Raw genomic sequence first — 25,397 nt, 5'->3', positions numbered from 1 at the left:
CTGCCATGGCTGCCTGAAGGCTGCAGGGGGAACAGTCTTCTTGGCATCAGATATCCGGCTCAACCTGAATATACTGCCTGAACCCAACCTGGCTCTGGCTGCAGGAGCCAAGGGGAGATGTAAGGTGCTCATAATCCTACGCTATAAATCTGTCCAGCATGCATCATATGCTCTCATTTTGTGTGTGTGTGTGAGTGTGTGTGTGTGTGTGTGTGTGTGTGTGTGTGTGTGTGTGTGTGTGTGTGTGTGTGTGTGTGTGTGTGTGTGTGTGTCTGACTGTCTGTCGCACTCAAATTACTCTGCCCCCCCTGAGCCAAGACGGAGGATAAAATATGAATCAGCTGAAGTCTAGGATAGTTTCCAGTCTCTTCAGACTCCCCAACCATCATCAAGCAACACAAGCGTGCATTCCCACACACACACACACACACACACACAAGTTTGAAGTCTCTCCACTTCATCCTAAGCTTCTATCAAACACACTCTCTGCCACACATTTGACATTCACACCCCTCATATTTGCCAAGTGTCTCTCTCCTGCAGCTGCTGGAGCCTGTGCATAGTGACAGAGTTATGAGAGTCTGTCTGTCTTTTTACCTATAAATCAATTAGATCAAGTGAGACGACGAACCCTGTTAGAAACACTACAGACTGCGGACACAGTAGTTATGCATCACATATTCTATCTAATAGTCTAAGACTACACATAATTACAGACACATTCTTCTGTTTGTTGTCGTCATTCCTCACGTGTAGTGCGTCCTTCTTTGCTTTTCACAGCTCTATAATTACTGCCACAGCTCACTTTTCTAAACTCCATTTTGCTGCTTTGTGTGATATCCGCCAGTCGCGAAAGCCTTGTGACCTCTCGCCCCGCTGACCCTGCACACGCTGCTACCTAAGACACTTTATAAATAACAGTCTAGTCGATTTAGATTAAAATGTCTGAGTGACTGCCTGGCATCCTGGCTGACCTGCTGTGCGAAGGTCCTGGCATCTGACTGCGATAAGTGCAGGAAAAAAAAAACATTGCCCTGCGCTGCACCTTCCTGAATCCTGTATAACATATTTCTATTTTAATGTATTTCAATTAAAATACAGTGTGCAGCATGGGTGTGTTAATCAGACTACTACATATGCTGACGTGTTACAATGAAGCATAAAAATCCATTATCCAGTTTCCTAGAACGTATTGAACCTCTGGGTGCCTACAGTGTAATCCCCTCAACAACTTTCCTTTAAGACTCACTATTAGAGGCGTTATGAAGTCAAGAGCAAGACTGTGTACTATTCTCTGCACTGACGTGCTGTCAGACCAATCAGTGGGCCCAGACACACATGCCTATAGAACTAGACAGCCCCTCCCCCTGCACTAGCCCCCACAAAGATACACACAGCACCGCAAAGCCTGATGCTTTGTTGCACTTGGCATGTGCTTCTGCTGTGCACAAACGTGTAAAAATTCGAGATAATTGATCAAGAAAAAAGTACAACCGTGCTGCATTCAGGAGCAGCTTACTTTGATACTGCAGTTGGGACAGTGTACACAGTTCTCACAATTCTATATAACCACCCCCCTCTAAGAAGCTGATTAAGAAGCACTGACCTGAGAATACTGGAGCCTTCCTAGAAGTCAGAAGACATTAGATATTTATAGAGGCCTAATGGTTCTGCCTATACTGGCTGTCAACTATCAATCAGCGCCGCATCTCATCCTACCCAACAGGAGTCTCACAAACATAAATTACAATGCAACTTTTAAATATCATTTTTCTAGAGACATAACAGGCAGTTCAGATTTAGTCATCTCAAGGGGTTCATTAGAGGCTCCTTTTAGTCAGTTATGCCCGTCCACCAGCCACCCAATCCAAACCCAGCCCCCATCTGCAAGTCTCCCGTGCAAACTGCCACGCTATAGCACCTAATTTCATTTTATTTCATCAGCAGCTTAAAATTCTTTTATTTTTTCCCTTACCCAGCCACAGCAGGAAAAAAAACATTGCTTTGCATCTAATTCTTTACTTGTGTGATACTGTGGATTGAGATGAAAATGTATTTAATGAAACAAGCGGCCTTTTCCAACTCACAAACGCTGTTGTCAAATATAGTGATGAGGCTGTAAAACCACATATAGGGGAGTGCAGCTGCTCTAGACACAAGTGAGGGAGACATATTCAGATTTGTGGTCCTGAATTCACAGACTGAACCTGAACATGCAACAACTAACCTCATCAGAGTTCATCTAAAAAAGTGGACGAGCAATACTACTGTACTGTTAACCACTCATGACACAGATCAAGGTTTGTGTCCACACCATGGATCCTTTACAACTTTAATGAAATTCTTTGCATAGACATTTACTCTGACGTAGTGCAAAAACCAACTTGCCACAGGATGCAAAAATAAAGATTTATGGACCTACTGTCACAGAAAATGTTCTACGGAGCCTTAAGATATATTCAATATCATGCTAATTTAAAACAGATTCCCATTTAATGAGCCAGGTTCACATAGAAAATAAAAATATTTATTACAGCAGCCAACATAGGCAGTTGCATCAGACATGAGGTTCTGACTCTATATGCTATACATCTGTGCTAACGAGTGACACCACGCTTCCATCCACGAGGTGTTTGTTTGGTTCCTGCTGCACATGTGACGCCTAAGTGTATGTTCACATTTCAACACCTCAACCAGTTCAGCTGTGTTTATTGACATTATGATTGCCTGCTTTAAACTACTTACCTAATCCCCCATCATTACCTGGAATGTGACCCATGTCTCGCCAGTGGCTTGGAATTCTCCAGGACCACAAAGTGCATCCTAATTTGTAGTATCGTAAATAGCGGACTGGACCTTTGGGGCTAAAGATAAACGGACACTGCGTCTGAGGGATTTTGATGCTAGTGCAAGGTCAATGAAACAAAGTCTACCTGGAGACACACCTTAGCCGAGTTCAGTTCAATAGGGCAGGCTTAAGGTATTAGTCAGGTGCTTGTGATTAATGCTGTAGCCAAAAGCGGAAACTCTAAGTGGTGACAGACTTTATGTTACGCAACAGCAACACAACAAGTTTGAGACCGATTTCTCTGAAAGACATTATATGTATGTATTCTGCTGGACACAGCATTATGTAGATTGTGTTGGATTTATGAATGGCACATGATATTTCCAGGGATTAGGAAAAATGCAACAATGCCAAGCGAATAATTCTTCCTGGAAGTCTTTAATGAGATGAATTTTGTAATAGGTCTTAGCGGCCTATTCAATCATGGGTTTAAGCTGGAAAAGAAGTACAGCTTGCCAACGTGGAGCCATCTCTAGGTCCTGTTTAAAAGGCTTGTTTAAAAAAATGCACGGATCCCACAGAAGATAACATGATGAATAGTCTGGAGTAAAATTTTGACGACTGGTCAATCAGCCATTACCTTTTCACACATCACTGTGGCAAAAGTGTTGGGCAGCAGACCTTACAGCTAGTCTCCAGATCTCAGCTCATCATCAGGACAGGCACTGCTGCCTTGCGGGCATCTCTGCCCCTTCTCCCTGTCCTCAGATTGGTATAATGAATAGAAACACGATGAGGTTGGGAGCAGAGGCTGATAACATGCGGGCAAATGTCCAGGATGTTACTCTAGGCTCTCAGCCAGGCAGGCAGCGGTGGTGGACTGTGGTCAGTTATCAACACCACTTGGCATATTTACATTGTGGACAGCTGACCCACGATCTTACAAGTGCCACGCTGTTGATGTGTTTAAAAGGGACAAGAGTGCACCTGTTTGAACACACATGCACCGGACGCTTCATTCCATCCTCCGGCAGGTTTTGAGGCGCATATGGAGATGAATCATTGAACACTGTGGTTCTGTCGCGGTAATCGGATTTCATGTCCAACTACGGACGCTGCCTATCATGATCTCCTCTGCAGCTGGAACGAGCGCAGCCTCGTACACACGCTGCAAGTGTCTCCTCTCCAGTCTATCACATGCTGCCATCAATGATCTATTAGAATGACTGACGGCGGTAATGAACTAAGACAAGATAACGCATGGCACCATTCATGCGTAACCGCCACGGAATTCCACAGTGACATGTGTACGGCACAAAGGGTGCACGGATCAAGATAGTTTAGCGAATAGGAATAACAATTATTATTATGACTGGACTCTGATTAACACGTCACAGGACCGTCGTGCTGGCCTGCGTGTCTTATTCCTTACCTTCCAACCAGCTGAGCTGTTACTGTCGCCCTTATCCTTGAAATAGGGCACGTAGCGGACCATCCAGTCGTATATCTGTGACAGCGTGAGTCTCTTTTCTGGGGTGCTCTCGATGGCGCGCGTAATGAGATCCGCGTAGGACTGGTTCCCCCACGCGTTCCGCCGCGAGGACTTGGCTTTGCGCAGCGGTCCGGTCACATCGAGCGCCGCGCCAGCCAGGCATGGGTGCGTCGCGCCCGTGGGTGCCGGGGCGCCGGCCGGATGCTTCAGCTCCCCCGGCGTTCCGCCCACGAGCCCCGCTCTGCAAGCGGGAACGTCCTCCGGTTCCACCTTGATGTTGGCCAGCGGGAGCCCCCCGCTGACCTCGCGCTCACCGGGGAAATCCTCCGGACAAGGCAGCGGCCAGGTGCACGAGCGAGGCCGGCTCTGCGGCTCGAAATCCGAATCAACCTGATGAGCGTCCAATTCGTCGTCCTCCATCATCAACATTTACCCTTCAGTTGAAAATGGAATCAATCAAACGACGAGCAGGGGAGGGAACACCTCCGATGTCTTTAATATCGCTTTATGGTGAAATTCACCTTGTAATACGGCGATTGATCTTACAGTCTGAATCAATAGGAGGCAATTCAAAGGAGTAGAAGGATCATGTTGGATAGAGGCAAAATCACTGTCTCGCGTGTAGAGACAAGAGAAGTAGTAAAAGTAATAATAATTTGTCGTCCATTTTACCTGAAGTAAAATACCAAACGAGGAATGAGATGCGTCTTATTTGACAGTCCACATCACCTCAAGACAGTCAGTCTCAAACGCGTGTCAGAGCCAATCGTGGGGGCTTTTCAATCCAGTTGCAGCAACAGATGATATTTCAGATAAGAACCGTTTCTGGCAACCAGTCGTCGATAAATCCTCCAAAAGACGACAGGAAGAATGGGGAAAGAGACGGGAAAAATCACCAGGGCTGCGTAGAGAGCATCCACCGAGGCGATAATGCGTGATTACCGTGAATTATTAAATCTTCCAGTCTGCACGGATTAGGCTGGCAGCGGCACATTCAAGTCCATTCAGCCTGAACAGCACCCAACTGTCTGCAATTATAATGAAGAGGCGTGCGTATGTGGCGAATCGATAAATTCCCAGTCTGAAAAAGAAAAAGAAAAAATAGTCCAACGATCAAATCTTGTATCCACTTGCGAGGACGATAAAATTGGCTTTTATCACACCTCCTCTTGCTCGCTCCCTTCTTTCCCCTTGCCTTTTCTCACTCTCTCTCTCCCTCAGATCCCACACATGTTCGAGGATGACGCGCCGGCGCTGTAGTAGAGATGCTGCCAATTGGAGTGTGCTCACGAAATCAATAGCCTACTCTCCGAACGTGATTACAGCGAAATCCCGACCTCTTCCCCGCTCTCTTACCACAACCTCTGTTATGAGGAGAGAGGACGGAACTCAAATTCGTAATCAAAACTCTGCATAAATATGTTTTGGCGGAGCGCTTTGTGCGCCTGCCTCCAAACCCGAGGCAACGTGAAACGCGCGCATGGGGAAATTCCTGCGCAATCTCGACGTGGGCTTTTGTCTTTTAGAAATACGCTGCTTGACTTTCTGCGTGACAAATTGTCCCATGCGCCGCGTGCAGCGTCCAAATTCCCTCCAGGGAGACGTCGCGGCGCGGAGGTTTCACCTCTGCTGATTATTTGCGGGCGAGACCTCAGCGAGTGTAATTTTCTTTGCCGATTAGACAGCTTTAGTGCAGATTAAGCGAGATTAGGTAACCCTAGATTTTAATCTGGGAGGAGTGAGGTGAAATGGGGCTTTTTCAGAGGCCAGAGTCAAAAATCATTTCTGCTCCAACCAAAGTGGGGATAAAAAAAAATCATCATCGCAAATCGCATTTGCCAAGCCACAGCGGCGGAGAGGCTGTTCCGGCGAGCACAGCCTCAGTCGAAGCAGTGTGCGTAATTCAGCGACACTGACCGGGGGGGGGATTCCGCCCCTCATCCCGCTGCCCCTCCCAAAAATAGACGGCAGGGCGGCCACGGTCTCAGGTGCTCTGTTCCCATTGGCTGTTTATTTACCTAAAATTCTCTTAGACGCGTTCACTCAGAAACGATTCAGAGTTTACGACGACGGCGTGGTTCCCATTTACACCTGTTCTGCTGCGGCCGCGACGTTATGACTCATACTTCTACAGACAGTCCTACTTTTACGCACGCACACGCGAGTTAGGCTGTTATTCCACGCGTATTTTAATCGCCCGTGAGTAATCGGTGTGACCTGTGGGTTTGCTGAAAATGGTCATCCGCTGAATAATAAGTCGTTACCTTGTTTCACTAACTAAGAGAAGGCGCGTTGGTCGTGAGCGTGAACAGGGAGGCGGCTGCGTGCAGTTTCTGAGGACCCCACCCTTTCTAATGCAAAGCCTGCGTGCACCGAAGCTCTGCTTTAATCACCAAACATGCCCACACTGCGCACTCTCACATGCACGAGTTCGAGAACTGCGTGTCAAAAATAGAACACTTTTGAACGAGGGAGGATGTGTCATACAGTGTGTCATGGAATGACTTAATGTGGAACATCAGTGGGATCCTGGTTAAAATGCCATGCAGGAAAAGTCCACTAATTTTATTGCTTTTTTTGACGATTGGGAAATTGTACATGTTCATCATACGCCAAAAAGCTCAATGCTGTATATTTAGATTTGCGGCACAGTGTGTGTTCTTGAAGCTAACAAAATTCACTAGTAACATGATTATGGTAACAACTCAGATTACACACACAAAGATAAAAAAGATCCAGAGGTTCCCTGCAGGACTGAATGTCTAGAGAGACAAACAGCTAGGAGGAAGCACGAGTTTAGAACTGTGTGTGTTTGGTCCCTTCCAGGCCGACTGCTGCTCTGTCCCCATACCAGACATTCCAGAGGCTGGCTGGCTTCAGGCTCTGAGTGGCTGATCCTGGAACAGCATGTTCTGCACAGCAGTAATCACCTCAGCCAGCCACAAGCAGTGCAGCACATCAACAACAAGGCAAAGCTTTGTGTCTGTCAATTTGCATGCTAAAAAAAAGTTCTCTGGAATTTTCCTCATCTCTTTAGCCATCTCTGGCAAGCTGGTGGTGATGTTGGTGAGATTTATCCCTGCGCCCCATTCCAACCCTGAGACAACGGGAGAAACAGCAAGGACGTGCTTTGGAGATCGATGTCTGTCTGGGAAAACACCTTCCCTGGTTCTCCTCTGCAAACAGCCCACACTCTCTAACAAGCATATGGGCTCCCAATGACACAGGAAGGAGAGGGCTCAAATCCAAGAATGAGGAATGTTTCTGAGTCGGCAAAGCTTGGATTTCACCCCTTTGTGGCACTGGCACAAAGTAGGCTGACTTAAAAACTTCCTGCCCTGAGCAAGAACCAGCTTTCTGTGGCATCTTGGCAAATGTGCTGCCAACTATGAACATTATGTTCAGAGGCAGCAGATACAATTGGAGCCAAGACTTTTAATTAAGACCGTGTTGTTGAATGGAAATGCAAGCAGGGTACAGGTAATGGCTTTTATCCCTGTTTCAGAGGTCTAACGAAATATGATTAACACTATCTGCCTTAACCAATTAATTACATTAAAAACACAGAACAACCTATTGGTCCAAAGAGGAAAATCATTGTGAGCTGTTTTTATAACAAAACGTACAGCAGGCTTAATTGTTTTATCACAAACTGATGTCAAATACATTTTAATTCTACAGCACTGACATGACAGAGCAGGAATCCTTGTGGCACTGACTCTAAAAACCCACATCCACATCCATAGATGGGACACTGCAGTCTACTAGTACAGTGTACCTAATATCAACAGGTGTCTACAGTATAACAATAGCTGAAATGTATGTGAACTCCTTTCTGTTGCAGTTTAAACTTAAAATTTTAGTATTTGGATAAAACAACAAGCAACCTGATATTGCCGTACCTTGTGCACCGGGGCACCTTTGAACATTTGTGAATGTTCATTTGCTTTAAAGACTAAACATTAATTGAATAATATGCAGCAGTAGATAGATCTTGTTTTCAAAATGAATTACATTCAAAGTGAACCATATGCAGTTTTCAAAAACTGAAGCTGGTAAACTATATGATTAAACAGTAAAATTAAATCTAACTATTTGAGAAAATGACTCGAGATATTAAACTATTAAACTTTACCATAATAAAACTTGATCAGTTGAAAGATCACAAAGATCATCAAAGATGATATGTTTTAACACTATTAAACCCTATTTACAGACTTGATCATGGTTGCATGTGTGGGTTGAAAGAGGATGTCACTCTGGTCTCAATTTCTTGAAATAAATGCTACAACATATCATATGGCTTCTGGCAAAAAGTTCAATCCTCACTTGCGCAAGTCAGTGGTTGGCTACATCCACAATAGCCGAGTAGGCCTGATGCCAAGACACTGATTAGCCAAGCTATGCCTCTCTTCTCCAGGCAATGTGGAGTGGAGGTGCAGTGGGAGTCCAGCTCATCACCAAAGAGCACTGTGCTAAACACAAGTTTAAGTGGAAGAAAGCCAGCAGACTGTAGTCTATCCATGCTGGACGTATAAAGCCTTGGGCAAGAAAGCATCTGCCTCTTCAATACATAATTTACTCAGAGTTGAAATATCATGCTTTACTCCTAAGGGCCAGTCGTCTGCTTCTACTTGCTGCAACATAAAACTGTCTCTATCAGATAATTCTGTCTCAATGAGGGCAACATCATGTGCACAGTAACAAAACTTAGAATTAGGTTCAATTTGGGAACTAAATAATTTGCCATTATAATACAAAGTGTCAGAAAAATACCCTAGAGTTAAAGAGTATTGTCAAAAGAAGTTCTCAAGTTGAACCAAATGTAAGTGGAAGCAGTGTCTTGTCACCTTTACTCCTGCATGCTTACTCTCACCAGTGTTGATACACAGGTAGGTCAATGTACTGAGACAGTCTCAAGCTCTTGATTCAAACATGCACATGGTCACTTTACATTGCAACCCCTGCAAATGCATCTTCCTGTAGGGATATTATTAGAAGCACTCATGCCTTATTACCTGCACTATTATCATAACTGACAGGATGTGCATCAGTTACTTCAGTCTGCACAGCATATTGTCCATGTAGCCACAGTAGCATACAGGCAATGTTAGATTTCAGCATGAAGAGTGAAAAACCTGAGGCAGCTGTAGTGCTTTCATGTGTAATAGTCCCAGCTCAAGTTCCCATGAAAGAGGCACTAATGGGTTAACAGCAGAAATGAGAGAGGAAGAGAGGGAAAATCAATGCTTTTGTTGAAGGGAAGAAAGAAAGGCTTTCACAGGTCTATGTATCATTAAGCAATTGAGAAAGCTAATTAGAGTGTGTGTGGGGGGTGCAGATCTCACAGCTAATTATTTCCATGGCAACCACAGCTCCTGTAGATGATCTAAGGTAGTTCAGTTTGTTCTGAGACCGAGTTACAAGGAGCAACAGAGACCCCTAGTGGATTAAAATGGTTAATAAAATCAGAAGTGTATTGACAAGATAATCTATTTCAGTAGAAAACCTCGAAGTTTTTAGAGATGAAAGTTCCTATTTAAACATTACATTTTACAGAGAGATAAGATTATAGTATGACAATTTACCTTTCACACCATTAATAAACCATACAATATGTGCTGACAGGAGAAACGTTCGTAAAAAAGCAAACACACACACTAAAGAAAGTCCATGGCATTCAAAGACACCCTTAATTATGCTTTTAATGTCTCTGCTTGCTTGGGTCAATCTTCTCCAGCTGCACTAACGGCTTTAGCTGCTCAGCAAAGTTGCGCATGTCCTCTGAAACAGTGTCCTGGCCAGCTGGAGCCAACACACTCAACTCCACCAAATAGGAAAGTGATAAACGCTCTGTATTCTCGGTGTTCCCTGGTACCAGGATCCGTGACAACTTGCTTACTACAATTTTCATTGCACCTTTGCGAAATATATGTCCATTAGCAACAAACTCATGGTCCATGCGGAAGCCCATCTCATTCAGGAATTCCGGCAGGCTGTGGGAGGCGGCCACGTCAACACAGTTGCGTACAAGGGCGTGGCGGCTCTTATCCCCCACTTCGGGTTGGCCCAGGTAGCGCAGATGCCATGGAGCCGTGGGATGGGAGAGGGAGCGCCTGGCACGCAGAATGAAAGGGTTGCCTTGTTGGCCTTTTAAAAGGTAAACCAGCTCGTGATCTGTAAAGGTCTCAGGTTCCATGTTGTCACACAGACCTCGGAGGCGATGTAAGAGGCTTTCCAGAGCTTGGTCCAACACACTGCCTATTTTTTTAAGGGGGAAACAGGTACACAATTATGAATGCACAATAACTTCTGTTTTAAACCAGTGTACCTAACATGTGTCACCCCTCTATAATCCACACAATTGCTAGTATGAACACAGTCATACATACCACAGCATTTACAAATAATAATAGAAAATAGCTTGTTTGATGCCTTTTAATGTAAACACTAATATTTCGTATTGATGTGGCTTGCACCAAAGATAATACAAAGCATGTGCCTTGTATTTACTGTTTATCTAAGCAAAATTATCCTGTCTAACATGACATATTGCAGTAAATATACACGTTAGGAGTTAAGTATCCCTCCAGTGTCAAACATTAAAAAAATCCAACTTAATTCAGTGCAGCAACATAACATATACTGTAGCTGTTACGACCAGTTAGTAGTATTATTATACGCTAATTAGCTTTTTAGGATTTCTTCTTCTTCCTCCTCCTCTTAGCTAGTACTGTAGTTAGCTGTTAGCTCTATATCGAGTAACCGACTTATCTTACCTTGTAGCAGGTATTCCATCATATTGATAGTTCCTCCAGTGACTGGCATCACAGTGACAGGTGGAGCCTCCATCTTTTCTTATGCACTGTTGCTCTTTTGAAACTGAAGAGGGGACCGTTATTAGCATCAAGCTACCTGTTAGCCCACTGCGTTGTCATAGCTAAGCTAGCATGTTACCTAGCAACAACAGTTGCACTAAATGTTATATGCTAAATGTAGACAGTTAGCTAATTGACTAACTCGTTTGATTAATCAACGCTAGCGTTACCAAAAATACCACAAATACTCACATGTTGAGGGAGTTGAAGAGTCTTCGGTAGAGCCTCTACAGTAAAAGTTGATAAACGGAAAATCTCAATGGAGATTGTTCAATAAGCAGAAGGCTAACAAGCGTAGCTACCCGTCTAGTTAGCTCAGAGCTAGCTAGCGTTAGCCGAATTAGACCCAGTTCCTCAAACGTAATTCCTTGCTAAGCGTTTTAACAGTACGATAATTAGCTAAATGGGACGACACAAGCAAATGTATTATTGCTTGTTTAAAGAAAACATTATGCTTCGTTAGTTCTGCGAAAAGTACCAAACTCGCATGTGGTGCATTAACTACAAGCGTCCTGTTTTACTTCCTCGAGTGTTTTTATGCTAGCCTTACCTTCTGACTCTGAGACGCATTATAGCCATCTACCGGAGGACAGTCGTTCCCCTCGTAATAGCGCCAGTAATGTGGTACGAACACGCAATGTTCTCTCTAAAACGAGATTCTATGAAAAAAAACTCTTTTTACCTAGCAACAAGTCTTCTTTAGCGAACTGCCATGGGAGTCTCCCTTCATATTTAGTTCTTAGCCCGTATTTTCTGCGTTTACATGTGTTTTGTCCCGTTTGTCTGTTAATAATCTAACAGAGCCTATGTCTTTGATCAAACAGCTTTTTATATAGATTACAGAAAGCTTAAATTGGTTTATGTATTTTCACTCATATTGGGTGAGAGGAGATTATAACAATGGAAAGAAATAAACAAATCAATTACCTTTATTTAGAGTACTTTCACTTTACCACTATTATTTTATAATACCAATCAAGATGACATTTTCCAATATAACAGTGCTCTTAATGGACTGCATCTTTTAAGGCTGAAATGTTTATACTCTTATTTCACTATAAACACAGTCATTGGAACCCAAGTTACTGTTTGTCGTCTTGGCAGGTGTTGTGAAAGCAACTAATGAATAAACTATTGAAGTCTCTTCTTCCACCTGCAGAAAGAAGTTAAATTCTTACTGAACACAGTACACCTTATCACATGCTACATAGAGCTAGCATTAGGTTACATTACATTACATATATATCTTCATTGCAATCACCTTTGTACAGTACCTACCATGTCATTATTGTCAGAGCCCGTAGAATGATCAGAAATACCTTTAGAGACACAGAAACAGAAACAAAATCAACAGGAACACATAAACACGTCTCAAATACTGTAAACCACGTGACGTACTATATGCATCAAAGCAGGCAACCACTTTAAACAGGAAGTTCTAAATTAAGGCATATCCTACCTGCTCGCACTCTTAGTCTGAAGTAGCAAATAAAAAGGGCCAGTAAAATTAGACTTGTAATAGTTGCTGATGTTCCATAAATAATTGCTGTCAGAGACTCATGCTGTGTATTTGTACCTAAAGACCAAAAACAAACATACTGTAATAATAACAATAATATTTCTTTGACATGGGTCATGGAGTAACTTACACAAACACTCATGAAAACACTCACCTGTGGTTTTGACTGAAGCATTTGATTTTGCGTGAGTTTTAACTGTAGTGTAAGTATCATGAAGCATCATCCGCTGTGTGCTACAATTCAAAGGCCCGTGTGGATTCACATGCACAGGTATAGTTTGTGTGCCTGTCAAATTAGTTGATGCGTTGTCTGCTCTGATGTAACTATATTCAACCTGACACATCACATCGCAAGAAACAGATGAGTTCCCACTGTGATGTACTGTAAAACAGCAAAAAAAGAAACTTTAGCATACATAAGATACTTCTGTAATACATTTTACCAGTAATTTTTCTTTTAGTACCTGTGATTACACACAAGTTGAGAGTGCATATCTTCAGTTTGAGTCCATTGCATTTATTTACCCAGAAAGTATATTTCCCTGCATCTGCTCTTCTGACATTTTCAATCTGTATAGGTCCGCTGAAAGTCAAATAATCTGTTTCCGGACTCACTGCAGTGGCGCCAAGAGCACTTGTATAACTGGTATGAAAAGTCCCATTATAGTTGTCAAATCCACCTGGACATGAATATGTAAAACTACTGCCTGCAGTCACGTAAACTGTCTCATGAGTTTCACTCAAATTTGCTGAATATAAAAAAAGAGATAAATAAGAGAAACATTATCAGTGTACATATTTTGATATTTCAAATGTGTCTTATCAAATAATCCAGTTTGTTTCAAACCTTTTATTACTCTGATGAACTGTCCAGTCTTGCAGTTCTTGTTGTAACAACTGTCACACCTGTAGAGGCCCTGATCGTCCTCCGTGAATTCATTGATAACAAAAGAACGATCATGTGTGATGCTTCCCGAAGGATGAGAGGGATTATGGTGCTTCAGTCCGTGCTTGTCTTCAAAAAATATCTGAATACATTTACTGTGTTCGTCCTTCTTGTAAAACCATTTGAAAGAGTTTGAGTCACTTTTCTTATGTTGGCATGGTATTTCCGCTCGACACCCCAGCAAAAAATGAAGTTGATAAATATCTGTTAAAATATCATTTTTAAACTGTGAAATTTAGAGTTTCATTTAAAACAGTAAAGTACCGGTACTCATATTTTAAACAGCTACTTACTGTTTGCAGAAGTGAAAATGGATGAGTTCCAGACTATAATTAAAAAAGTAAAAGCTTTTAATACCATAATCGAGGCGCTTACGTTTCAACGTCTCACTTGGTCTGTGGTTATTGTAATATGCTTGTTCTCACTCAGATCAGACTGCATCACTGCCGAAGCTGTGAAATGTGGTGTACAACAACAGCTAAATCTATGTTGACACATCGGAAGTGGCCCAGCAGCCAATGCAGAGGAAGGATCACCCACGCTATGTTCTGCTGGTGTGGCATTTATTCATCATACTTTCATGTCAGGCAATGGGCATCAGTAATATGTTAAACTAACTGATTGTCTCACCTTCACTGATACTGTTAATTCACCTTTAACCTTCTGTTTATCTGAAATTGTTTCACTTCTTATAATATAATTTTCTCACATTCAGGCTTTAGCACTTTATTGGCTAAGACAAATTTACATATCATGAAAACTGTGACTCAGGTAAATCACATAAGTGTAAGATGACTCATGCTTAGTGTTTTTATTTGTAACTGATGACATATATAGTCAATCTATAATTTAGACAAATCTCTCATGATTATTTTTCCCATTGAATCAACTTTTTATTAAACTGATGAAATCTTATTATGTTACAATGTTTTCTTTGTTACTGGAAATTTTAAATAGACTATTAAATAGGTTTTTGTAGTTTATGCTGTTAAATTGAATTGGTTTAAATCGATTTTGTCTATTGCGTTTAGATTAATGGAAGTATGCTCAATAATAAAATAAAATTAATAATACAATTCAAGTCGTTTTAGTGTTAGCTGACCCCAGTGCATCCAATTAGAGAGATACAAAAGACATGTGGGGTCATTCTGTCTCAGCAGTTTGGAACCGTTTTCAAGTGAAGACTGGTGACACCCAGTTTTCTGAGCTTCTGAGCCGTCTCAGCAACTTGTCCTCCTGTATCTAATCAAAAGATTACAGAAACGACTAATATACTTAATTTAAGCAGATTTACGCAAACAATAAAACACTGCATTTCAAACTGAATGTAATTAAGCAGCATTTCACTGAATTAAATGCAAGACTGCGCATACAACATGTAGCCAGCCTGACCTTCAACTCCTTCTAGTTTTATCATTTACAAATAAATTGTGAATCTCAAAGCTGCCAAGTTAACTGTCACCACGTCCTGGCTCCTGTTCCCTCATTTAATAGACAGGTTCCCCAAGTGTGATGACGTCACGACCCATCTAAAGTTTACTTCACCTACAGGCAGGTGGCCTCTCGTCGGGTTCAGTGCAGGTCGGCTCTTCTGCAGCGCAGCGCAGCAGTCTGCGGGATGGCGTTGATAGAAGCGTTCGCGAGCGTCCAGCTGCACGTGTGGTTCGCTGCGCTGTGTCTGGTCGCTGTGGTTTATAAAGTGGCGATGCTGCTGGAGAAACGACGGGTGTCACTGCGGAACATGGACGCTTTTCCAGGCCCGCCGCCGCACTGGCTGGCTGGGAACGTTTTAGAGGTAATTAGACGGGACCACCCATCACTATGATACTACAATATACCGCAATGTACTACTGTTACTGAACCTGATTGGTTCAAACTGTACAGTAGCTGTTATGGTTACGTTGTGTGTTTGTTCAGGTGTTTTACTTTGTACTAACCAATTGCATCTATTTCAATAATAAGCCACTATCAATTAAGACTTCACTTCACTGTTGTAATTACTTCACTGACCTGCATAGATGCACACTTCATTCACTGATTCATTAATAAACACATGTTTCAAAAGAAAAACTACATGTTTCAAACAATGAATCAAGATTCTTGTCTTTTAATGTTTCTTTCAGTTTAAACAAGATGGGAAAGATTTAGACAGGATTATCGAGTTAGGAAAACAGTACCCTTATGCTTTCCCAATTTGGTTCGGTCCATTTGTTTGTTTCCTTCAAATTCACCATCCAGATTATGTGAAAACTTTACTGTCATCAACAGGTGGGTGAACACAGTCACTTTTAAGCTTGTTTAAATATAAATCCTTGAGCATTTAAAATGCTGATGAGCTACATATACTGTAGCCCTGCAACCAAGCTCAGCGTAAGAAATGTCTGATTCTTTGATTCTTTTTTTTTTTTGCAGCACCAAAAGATGAATATGCTTATAAGTTTATTGAGTCTTGGATTGGTACGACTCTTTAACTTTGTTCTACAGCACTTTCTGGCTTTTTGCAGAATCATGTTTTCTATGTCTTTACTGATTAACACATGTGGTACATCACGGTCTTTAGGGGAAGGTTTGTTGGTGTCAAATGGTCAGAAGTGGTATCGGCACAGAAGGCTTCTGACGCCGGGTTTCCATTATGATATTCTCAAACCTTACGTAAAACTGATGTCGGACTCTACTAAAACTATGTTGGTATGTAACAGAAAGATGCTAATATAAGTGTAAATCAGTGTAACAGCATTGGGTGAGTGTGTTGGAGTCTTTTTTTCCATCTCTTGCTGAGACCTTTCACCTGTTCCCTCGTTTGTTGACAGGACAAATGGGAACATTTCGCAAAAACTGGAGAATCCTTTGAATTGTTTCAACAAGTGAGCCTCATGACACTCGACAGCATCATGAAATGCGCATTCAGCTACGACAGTAACTGCCAGACTGATAAGTGAGTTCATAACGTTTATCATGATATCTGGTAGTAGGTCATAACAACTTGATGTCCCTCTTCTTGAGTTGAAATGATTTCCTGCTCATCTAAGTAGCTTCACAGTGTGTCATGACCCATAACTTCAATTGTGTCAATATGAATCATCAAACAGCTCTTCATCTATCTCAATCATGAGTGGAGAAAACGTAGTAAATGTAACTAACCCTTCGCCTTGCTTATTTCAGTGGAACAAATACATACATCAAAGCAGTGTATGAGCTCAGTGATCTGATTAATCTTCGGTTCAGGACCTTTCCGTATCACAATGACCTCATTTTCGCACTCAGCCCACATGGCTTCAAACATCGGAAAGTATGCAGGGTGGCCCACAGCCATACAGGTAAACTCAGGACGCTTGACTTGATTAGTCACATCTGAATCAGCTACCAGTATTAATAGTAGTGATGCACAACATTTTGCATATCGCACGTCTGCAAATACTGAAGTATTGCTTTTTCTTCCTGAAGCGGAAGTTATACGAAAGAGAAAGGAAACATTAAAGACAGTGAAGCAAATGGAACAAGTCAAGGAAAAGAGAAATTTGGACTTCCTGGACATCCTTCTTTTTGCAAAGGTATGTTTGCGAAGTCTCTTTCCAATTCTTTTTCAGAATTGTAGACCTTAGGTATAGTTTATTAGCAGCTTGAAAGTGAAAACAAAGTGTTAAACAAAGTTTGACATTTTCATTTTATTTATTAAATTTAGATATTTTTATTTTATTAGAAGGATTATCTCAAAGTAGGAGTAGCAGTTTGTAGTAGTGGTTTGTGGCCACTGGTAGCACAATATAGTCCTACTTCTGATGAGCTCTGTTGCTTCTTGTAGGGATTCCTTGAGTTGTCTGGGCTCTGACTCAGCTTTGCTTTGATGTCTGCTATTCACGCCAGGTCATGTCATGTTCTCATGTACAATGAGAGATACATGTGGCAGATTGTGTTCAATATGCCAATAGAGTTCTTCCGAGTCTGAGGCCATGGTTCTCGACCAGAAAAAGGTGGTTTGATCTCTCCAGGTTGGAGAAGAGCTCTTGCCCCAAGTGGAGGAGTTCAAGTATCTTGGGGTCTTGTTCACAAGAAGCTCTCTGCTTAGACTGCTGCCGTGGCTGAAAATGGATGGATAGATGGATGGATGCCAATGGAACCTTAACCTCCATGACTAATTAACATTATTGCAAACACATTCTGTGGTTATGGTTTGTTGGCTGCACTACTATTCTCCACTAAGAGCACCTTTGGTTTAGATAGTAAATAAACAGAAATGCAATCTCTTTTAAAGTCCTAATCTTGATTTCATATAGTTTTGATTATGGGTATTGTAAAGTCTAGTTATTATTAGGTGAACAAAGAAATTGTTCAGTTAATCTGACGCTGCAGGGCAGGCTGTGGGTAATAAGTATTTCTATTTGTTGTTGTAGTATTGCTAAAGGTAATTGATTGAATTGGTTTGTTTGCTTTTGTTTTAACTCGACGTCAGTATGAGAATCAACAGGGTCTGTCAGATGAAGATTTACGAGCAGAAGTGGACACCTTCATGTTTGAAGGCCATGACACCACGGCCAGTGGCATGTCTTTCATTCTCTACAGTCTGGCCTGCCACCCAGAACACCAGAGGATTTGCAGGAATGAGATCATGGAGGTTCTGGATGGGAAGGACACAATGGACTGGTAGCGTGTAGCATTAAAAGCACCACTTGGTGCGATAGCTGGTCTGGTTGATCTGTGGTTCACTTTATTGTTGCTGCTCAATAACTCTGTCTTTTGTAGGGAAGATCTGAACAAAATCCCATACACTACAATGTGCATCAAAGAGTCCCTCCGTCTTTACCCTCCTGTGCCCGTAATATCACGAACAATCACCAAGCCCGTGACATTTTTTGATGGGCGGTCTGTGCCTGAAGGTCTGTGATCACAAGGCGAAGTCTATGTTCTGATCAAGTGCACAGTGCCCTCTGACTAATTACAGAACGATTATTAACTTGTGCTGGTTGTTTATCATTATTGTCCTCTGCCCTAGTTTTATTTGCCTAGTCACCCTTGCATGACTACTGCACATTTTAACACATCTCCCTGGATTTTTACTTGTTTTTGTATTTTTAGGTTGTAAGTAATTGTATCCCACAGATCTTATCTAATTGTGCAGCGAGGCTGTCACTACACACGGCAGTTTATCTAAATCAAACTTTCTCGTCTTCAGGTTCTCATATTGGTGTAAGTGTGTATGGGATTCACAGGAATGCAACGGTCTGGGAAAACCCTGATGTGAGTAAAGGAGTAGTTATATGTATGTATACGTTATATGTTATGTATGTTCTGCATGCCATGCCAGCCTTGAATTCAGCTCCAGTGTAGTCATCATCCTTTTCAATATACAGTTGAATATGTCTGATGAAAATTGGAGAATGTCTGATGCACCTCACACTGATGTTTGTTCTCTACATTGTAATTTCGCAGGTATTTGATCCATTGCGTTTCCTACCGGAAAACGTCTCCAAGAGGTGCCCTCACGCATTTGTGCCTTTCGCAGCTGGACCAAGGTTTGTACAGATCTGCAACAAAGAGAATTTATCTGACTGGGGTAAAAATGTCCTTGGAATTCCTTGGAGGGGTCTTATTGCTACAGACTCTGGACCTCTACCAGAAGTAGACTTCTGGACAGAGATCTTGGATGTTGTTCCTGGGATCGGCTGGAGCAACTCTCCCAGTTTGGGAGTTACAGCACCCAGTGTTCCTATCATCATGGGTGCCACTTGTGCCTTCACCTTCCACATCTTCTCAATCTCTTCTTCAGTAATTGGTACTTCTCGACCTTCTTGTGCTCCTTCTTCCTGATGTTGCTGTCACCTGGGATTTCTACATCTATCACTACAGCCTTGTTCTCTTGTTTGTCCACAACTATGTCGCGTTTCTTGGCCATTACCAGTTTGTCAGTCTGTATCTGGAAGTCCCACAGGATCTTAGCTCTGTCATTCTCAACCACCTTTGGAGGTGTGTCCCATTTTGACTTTGGGACTTCCAGCGTGTACTCAGCACAGATGTCCCTGTACACTATGCTGGCCACTTGGTTATTGCTTTCCATGTATGCCCTGCCTGCTAGCATTTTGCGCCGCGCTGTTATGTGCTGGATTGTTTCAGGGAGGCTGTCCTCCGTGCTGTCTTTCAGTCAAGCTTTGTGCAGCCACTGGTAGGATTTGCCAATATGGGCCACTTCTTCTATCTGCTGGTGGTACATACCGTGCAAAGGTTTGTCCTTCCATGAAGGTTCCTCCTCTTCCTTCCCCTCCTCTTCTGGTTTCTGTTGCCTGAGGTATCCACTAAGCACGTCATCTATTGGGACCATCTTCCTAATGTATTGATGGAGATTAGTTTTTTCATCCTGGGTAGTGGCCTTAGCGTACAATCTCAGGGTACTGGGTTTGGGGTGAAATCCTCCATGCATTGTAAGGAGCTTCCTTGTCTTGATGTCAGTGGCTTCTATCTCCTCTTTTGGCCAGCTCATTATACCAGCTCACCACAGACCCTGTGTCAGGTTTTCGTTCTTGGTTTCATTTTGAAAGGACTTTTCTGTTTTTGATTCCAGTTTCCAGTTTTATTTTGTAAGCACTTCCGTTTCTTGTCACACCACAGCAGTTCCCGCTTCACTCCCGGTCCTCATTACACTCACCTGTTTTGTATCAGTAATCTACTTCTTGCATTTAACCACCACCTGTCGCCTTAGTTCTCCGCCAGATCGTCGCACGTATGTCAGTCAGTACCTACCAGCGTTCACCGTCCTACCGGTTTGTGTCTCGACCCTGCTTCGCGTTCCTGACTCCCGATTTCTGCCTGCTCCTTACCGGTACCGTAAACCTTATCAATCCTGTTGCCGAACCCTTGCCTGTTCTTGGACTTGTTTTTGCCTGCGTCTGTTGTACCTCAACCTGAGATAAAGTGTGTTTGACCTGGATCGTCTGTCATAAGGAGTTCTGCATTAAAGCCGTAAATTTCACCCTCTGTCTGACGTCTCGGTGCTGTGCATGTGGGTCCGTTCTCTGCCGCTCCGTGACACCCTGAGCTCATGATGACCAGGAGGGCGTAGGTGTTGATCGCCCGGATTTTGTTCTCCCCATTCAGCTGACTTCTTAGGACTTGCCTTACCCTTTTGGAGGTAAGGGTGCTGTTTTCCTTGTAGCCTCTTCATTCATATGTATTTGTAGTTATCCTCCACATCTGCTATCTTGCCTTCTGGTAGTTCTATCCCCTCAGTCCTCACTACCTTTCCTCTCCTTGCTACAATTCAACCACAATTATCCTGCCAAATGACATTCCGATGTCTTGGCTGTATATCCTGGTGGTATGTATCAGTGAGTCGATATTTTGTTTGCGCTTGGCATACAGCCTAATGTCATGCATGTAGAGGAGGTGACTGATGTTTGTGATACTCCGTAGTCAGTACCCATAATCAGTCTTTGTAATGGTTCAGGCCTATGCAGAACAGCAGCAGTGACAGATGTGTCACATTTGATGCTGACTTGGGCAATTGGCTTGAAGTTGGCCTCAGGGTTGTTTTCCACTTCCGCATTTAGTTCTGGATGAGTCCTGTTGATCTTGTATACAGTAGTTCCAAGCATTCCATGATACCCTATACATCCTTTGCATATCCTTGTGAATTGTTTCATATGTGATACTTGTTTTAAGTTTTCTCAATCTTAATTGAACTCCACAGACAGATATACAGTTGTACAGACACCAATTGCCTCTTAAATTATAGCTTCCATCTCTATCCAAGAAAATTTTCAGTATGTTTTCAGATAACTGAAATTATTTATTGCCTTAGGAAGAAACACAACATTAACAGGAACAGGAAACATTAAAAGGAAACTTGACGACATTAACAGGAAACACGATGACATTAACAAAAAACATGACAAAATTAACAAGAAACACGACGACATTAACAGGACACACGACCACATTACCAAAACATATGACAACATTAACAAAAAACACGACGACATTAAGAAAAAACACAACGACATTAACAGAAAACACGATGACATTAACAAAAATCATGGCTGTATATACAATTTTCATGTGTGAAAAACCAAGTGGCAGTATACAGGAACATCTACAAGCAAGCCAAGACCTACAAGCAAGCCAAGATCTTGAAAAAGGAACATGAGAAACTAGAGAAATACCAAGGGCTCAGAGATGCGAAATATATATATAAATATATATATATATATATATATATATATATATATATATATATATATATATATATATATATATATATATATATATATATATATATATATATATATATATATAAATATATATATATATATATATATCTATATATATCTATATATATATATATATATATATATATATATATATATATATATATCTATATATATATATATATATATATAGGTGTAGACTGTGCAAAGAGGCCCCTGAGACGGTCCAGCACATAACTGCAGGGTGTAAGATGCTGGCAGGGAAAGCATACATGGAACGCCATAACCAAGTGGCTGGCATAGTATACAGGAACATCTGCGTGGAGTATGGACTGGAAACCCCAAGATCAAAGTGGGAAACACCTCCCAAGGTGGTAGAGAACGAGCGAGCCAAGATCCTGTGGGACTTCCAGATCCAGACTGACAGAATGGTAATGGCGAACCAACCAGACATTGTGGTGGTGGATAAAGAGCAGAGGAAAGCCGTAGTGGTGGATGTGGCAATACCAAGCGATGGCAACATCAGGAAAAAGGAACATGAGAAACTAGAGAAATACCAAGGGCTCAGGGAAGAACTGGAGAAGGCTTGGAAGGTGAAGGCCACAGTGGTGCCTGTGGTGATCGGAGCACTAGGGGCTGTGACCCCCAAACTGGAGGAGTGGCTACAACAGATCCCTGGAAAAACATCCGAAATCTCAGTCCAGAAAAGTGCAGTCCTAGGAACAGCAAGGATACTGCGCAGAACCCTCAAGCTCCCTGGCCTCTGGTAGAGGACCCGAGCTTGGAAAGTGGATGAGACCACCCGCGGAGGGTGAGAATAGAGTGTGTGTGTGTATATATATATATATATATATATATATATATATATATATATTATTAGATTATTAGATTATTATATTAATTTTATTGTTTTCGTCCCTAGAAACTGCATTGGTCAGAACTTTGCCATGAATGAGATGAAAATAGCGACTGCCCTGACACTGAAGAAGTATGAGCTAATAGAAGACCCCACTAGGAAACCGAAGATAATCCCTAAACTGGTGCTCCGCTCAATCAATGGTATCCACATCAAGATAAAACCCATTGAGCCTTAATGCAAAGAGCAGGTTTATGCTCTCTGGGATTTCACACTGAAACTGAGTTTTATGTAATTTAAAATTTTCTTAAATCATTTGATTTGTACTTGCTGGTCTGGTATTTTCTACGATTCTTCACTACTTCCATTATTTGCTTATTTTTCATTTGTGAATGTGTTGTTCAGAACTAAATGATTATTAATTCATAGTTATTTGTTAATGCAGTGAAATTAACATTTTTATTTAAAGAATTTTTTGAGTTTTTGGGTGTCGTTCACTGAATTATAACCGACTCATTCTGTTTAATACCACTGTGTCAATAGGCATATTTCAGCACAGATTGCTAAATGCAGCATAAGCTAATTTGATATATACTAAGCTATACTTGCTAAAGTAATAAAATGTGGGAAGGTGTGATGTGAAATACAAAGTAATAAATAAGGTAAATAAAGTAATAAAATTTTTTTACACCTAACAGTGAAAATATAACTTGGTGACCCATCACACTGGACCTATTAACCAGTAACTCAGACAAGCATATCTAGCTGACACATTCAGGTTTAAATGTTTAGGTCCAGGTCTTGTGGAGCTCTCTTAGCCTCGTTTGCGATCCCCAAAATGGATCTGATTTCCATCTATTGTTAACTGCTGACTAGGTCTTGTAGAGAATATATTTTAATGCAAGAAGCGGTGTGTGGTTTTTAATGATGAAAACTTGTAACAACAACTAATAAAACTATTGAGTGAGTCCACTTTGACCCGGCCATGGATGGATGGATATATGCAGCAGCTCCTGAAGCTCCTATTGGCTGGATCTCATGACTAGTTGGAGGCAAGTCTCCATAAAGACCACCACTCACACTGTAGCCATGCATGCGTTTTGAAGCCAGGTCATCAAAACCCAGAGTGTTGTGGCCCTCGGATCTTTGTTTCTGCAACAGAGATGACAACAATAATTACTAAAGTCACAGACATTTAGCCATTGTTCAAGTTATTGCTTTTCGTCCCATATACTAAATTAAACTGGTTTCTGTCTAATAGTGTAGGTCAGTGTTAAGGCCCAAAAATTACATTGTAGAGTCAATTCGAACCTGCTGAGACTTGTGTGCCGAATGTGTCCACGGAAAGTACCATGTGCTAAAACAAAATAAAACAAAAGAAAAAAAAAATAACATTATCAATGTACATAGGTTGATATTTTAAATGTGTCTTATTAAATAATTCTGTTTGGTTCAAACCTTTTGTCACTCTGATGAACCGTCCAGTCTTGCAGTTGTTGTTGTAACAACTGACACACCTGTAGAGGCCTTGATCATTCTCAGTAGATTCATTGATACGAAGGCACGATCATGTGGGATGCCTTCCTGCAATGAGAGGTATTACGGTGCTTTAGTCGGTGCTTGTCTTCAAAAAATATCGGTGAATATAAAAATATTAAAGTAGTAAAAAAATAAAAGCTTTTAACATCATAACTGAGGCACAAATGTTTCACCATCTTACTCACTCTGTGGTAATAGACCTGTTCTCACCCAGATCAGACTGTGCATCACCTCTGAGGGTTTGAAATGTGGTGTACAACAGTGGTTCTCAACTGGCCTGGCTTTGGACCCACCATCACCCTTTAATGACAAGTCGCAACCCAAATCAAGGAAACTTCTCAAGTGCATTTAAATGTAAGGCTGACATGACAGTCCGAAGATTTCAGGAAGACTCTTCTAAATTTAATAATTTATTGTGTTTTTCCACGTAAAATACATTGACTGAAATTATTTAGTTTTAACTGAGACTAATTACTGAATCTGGGACAACCAACATTGCATTATGGAAAAATTCAGTTGTTCAAGTACCAGTTTTTAGGGCATCATTACAGGACTTTATCACCATCTACTGTTGAGGAGTGTGAATAGAAAAGAAATGACTGGCAAAGGCCTGCAAGCCATTGAAAACTGGTTTGCGACACACCTTTCGGTCCCGACCCACAGTTGAGAATCAGTGGTGTACAACAACAGCTAAATTCATGTTGACACATCGGAAGTGGCCCACCAGCCGATGCAGAGGAAGGATCACCCACGCTATGTTCTGCTGGTGTGGCATGTATTCAGCATATATACTTTCATGTCAGGCAATGGGCATCAGTAATAAGTTAAACTAAGTGATTGTCTCACCCTCACTGATGCTGTTAATTTACCTTTGAACCTTTTGTTCATCTGAAATTGTTTCAATTCTTATAGTATAATTTTCTCACATTCAGGCAAAACAAATTTACATAACATGAACACTGTAAATCAGATGAATCACATAAGTGTAAGATGACTCGTGTTTTTATTTGTAACTGATGACTAATGACATATATAGTCAATCTATAATTTGGACAAATCTCATCATAACAGACTAAGTTATCTACTTTACCTAAAATTACACATTTAGTTGTTTATTACTGTGCTATAATAAATTTAATCTTGCAGTGTCAATTAATAATATGATGAGTAGTTTGTGATTTTAC

The 25,397-nt window shown here is 41.6% G+C and overlaps 4 protein-coding genes across 6 annotated transcripts in view; 1 reads left to right on the top strand and 3 right to left on the bottom strand.

The window, feature by feature from the left end:
• LOC114843170 (forkhead box protein O1-B-like) overlaps window positions 1–6,130 on the bottom strand; it is a 29,037-nt gene extending 22,907 nt beyond the window's left edge. Inside the window, exon 1 of the mRNA XM_029129443.3 lies at window positions 4,221–6,130. Coding sequence (XP_028985276.1) covers window positions 4,221–4,709 — 489 coding nt within the window. The 5' untranslated portion in view covers window positions 4,710–6,130. The remainder of the gene's footprint in view (window positions 1–4,220) is intronic.
• A 1,777-nt stretch (window positions 6,131–7,907) lies between these two features.
• med18 (mediator of RNA polymerase II transcription, subunit 18 homolog (yeast)) lies at window positions 7,908–11,937 on the bottom strand. 3 transcript variants are annotated; one of them, XM_041067874.2, is made up of 4 exons: window positions 11,841–11,937; window positions 11,351–11,385; window positions 11,060–11,162; window positions 7,908–10,541 (listed from the first exon to the last, which is right to left on the bottom strand). In XM_041067874.2, exons 3-4 carry the CDS (start codon window positions 11,130–11,132, stop codon window positions 9,985–9,987), a joined length of 630 nt encoding a protein of 209 aa, XP_040923808.1. In that variant the 5' UTR covers window positions 11,133–11,162; window positions 11,351–11,385; window positions 11,841–11,937; the 3' UTR covers window positions 7,908–9,984. The 3 variants fall into 3 exon arrangements, with proteins under 3 accessions (XP_040923808.1, XP_028985862.1, XP_028985863.1); XM_029130029.3 differs by lacking the exon at window positions 11,841–11,937 and adding an exon at window positions 11,709–11,829; XM_029130030.3 differs by lacking the exon at window positions 11,351–11,385 and having other exon boundaries at window positions 11,709–11,851.
• Window positions 11,938–12,069: 132 nt separating this feature from the next.
• LOC114843464 (uncharacterized) lies at window positions 12,070–14,057 on the bottom strand. Its single transcript, XM_029130028.3, has 7 exons — window positions 13,917–14,057; window positions 13,525–13,827; window positions 13,142–13,426; window positions 12,832–13,059; window positions 12,618–12,734; window positions 12,437–12,477; window positions 12,070–12,311 (listed from the first exon to the last, which is right to left on the bottom strand). Exons 1-7 carry the CDS (start codon window positions 13,981–13,983, stop codon window positions 12,198–12,200), a joined length of 1,155 nt encoding a protein of 384 aa, XP_028985861.1. The 5' UTR covers window positions 13,984–14,057; the 3' UTR covers window positions 12,070–12,197.
• Window positions 14,058–15,060: 1,003 nt separating this feature from the next.
• LOC114843438 (cytochrome P450 4B1-like) lies at window positions 15,061–23,634 on the top strand. Its single transcript, XM_029129989.3, has 12 exons — window positions 15,061–15,418; window positions 15,747–15,891; window positions 16,036–16,080; window positions 16,184–16,311; window positions 16,434–16,558; window positions 16,786–16,940; window positions 17,068–17,174; window positions 18,074–18,264; window positions 18,364–18,497; window positions 18,794–18,858; window positions 19,051–19,133; window positions 22,741–23,634. The coding sequence occupies exons 1-12, from the start codon at window positions 15,242–15,244 to the stop codon at window positions 22,910–22,912; spliced, it is 1,527 nt and encodes a 508-aa protein (XP_028985822.1). The 5' UTR covers window positions 15,061–15,241; the 3' UTR covers window positions 22,913–23,634.
• The last annotated feature ends 1,763 nt before the right edge of the window (window positions 23,635–25,397 follow it).

The sequence above is a fragment of the Betta splendens genome, chromosome 16 (genome assembly GCF_900634795.4).
Source record: "Betta splendens chromosome 16, fBetSpl5.4, whole genome shotgun sequence".
In the NCBI taxonomy this organism is placed as follows: domain Eukaryota; kingdom Metazoa; phylum Chordata; class Actinopteri; order Anabantiformes; family Osphronemidae; genus Betta; species Betta splendens.
This window is presented reverse-complemented; position numbering and strand designations above follow the sequence as displayed.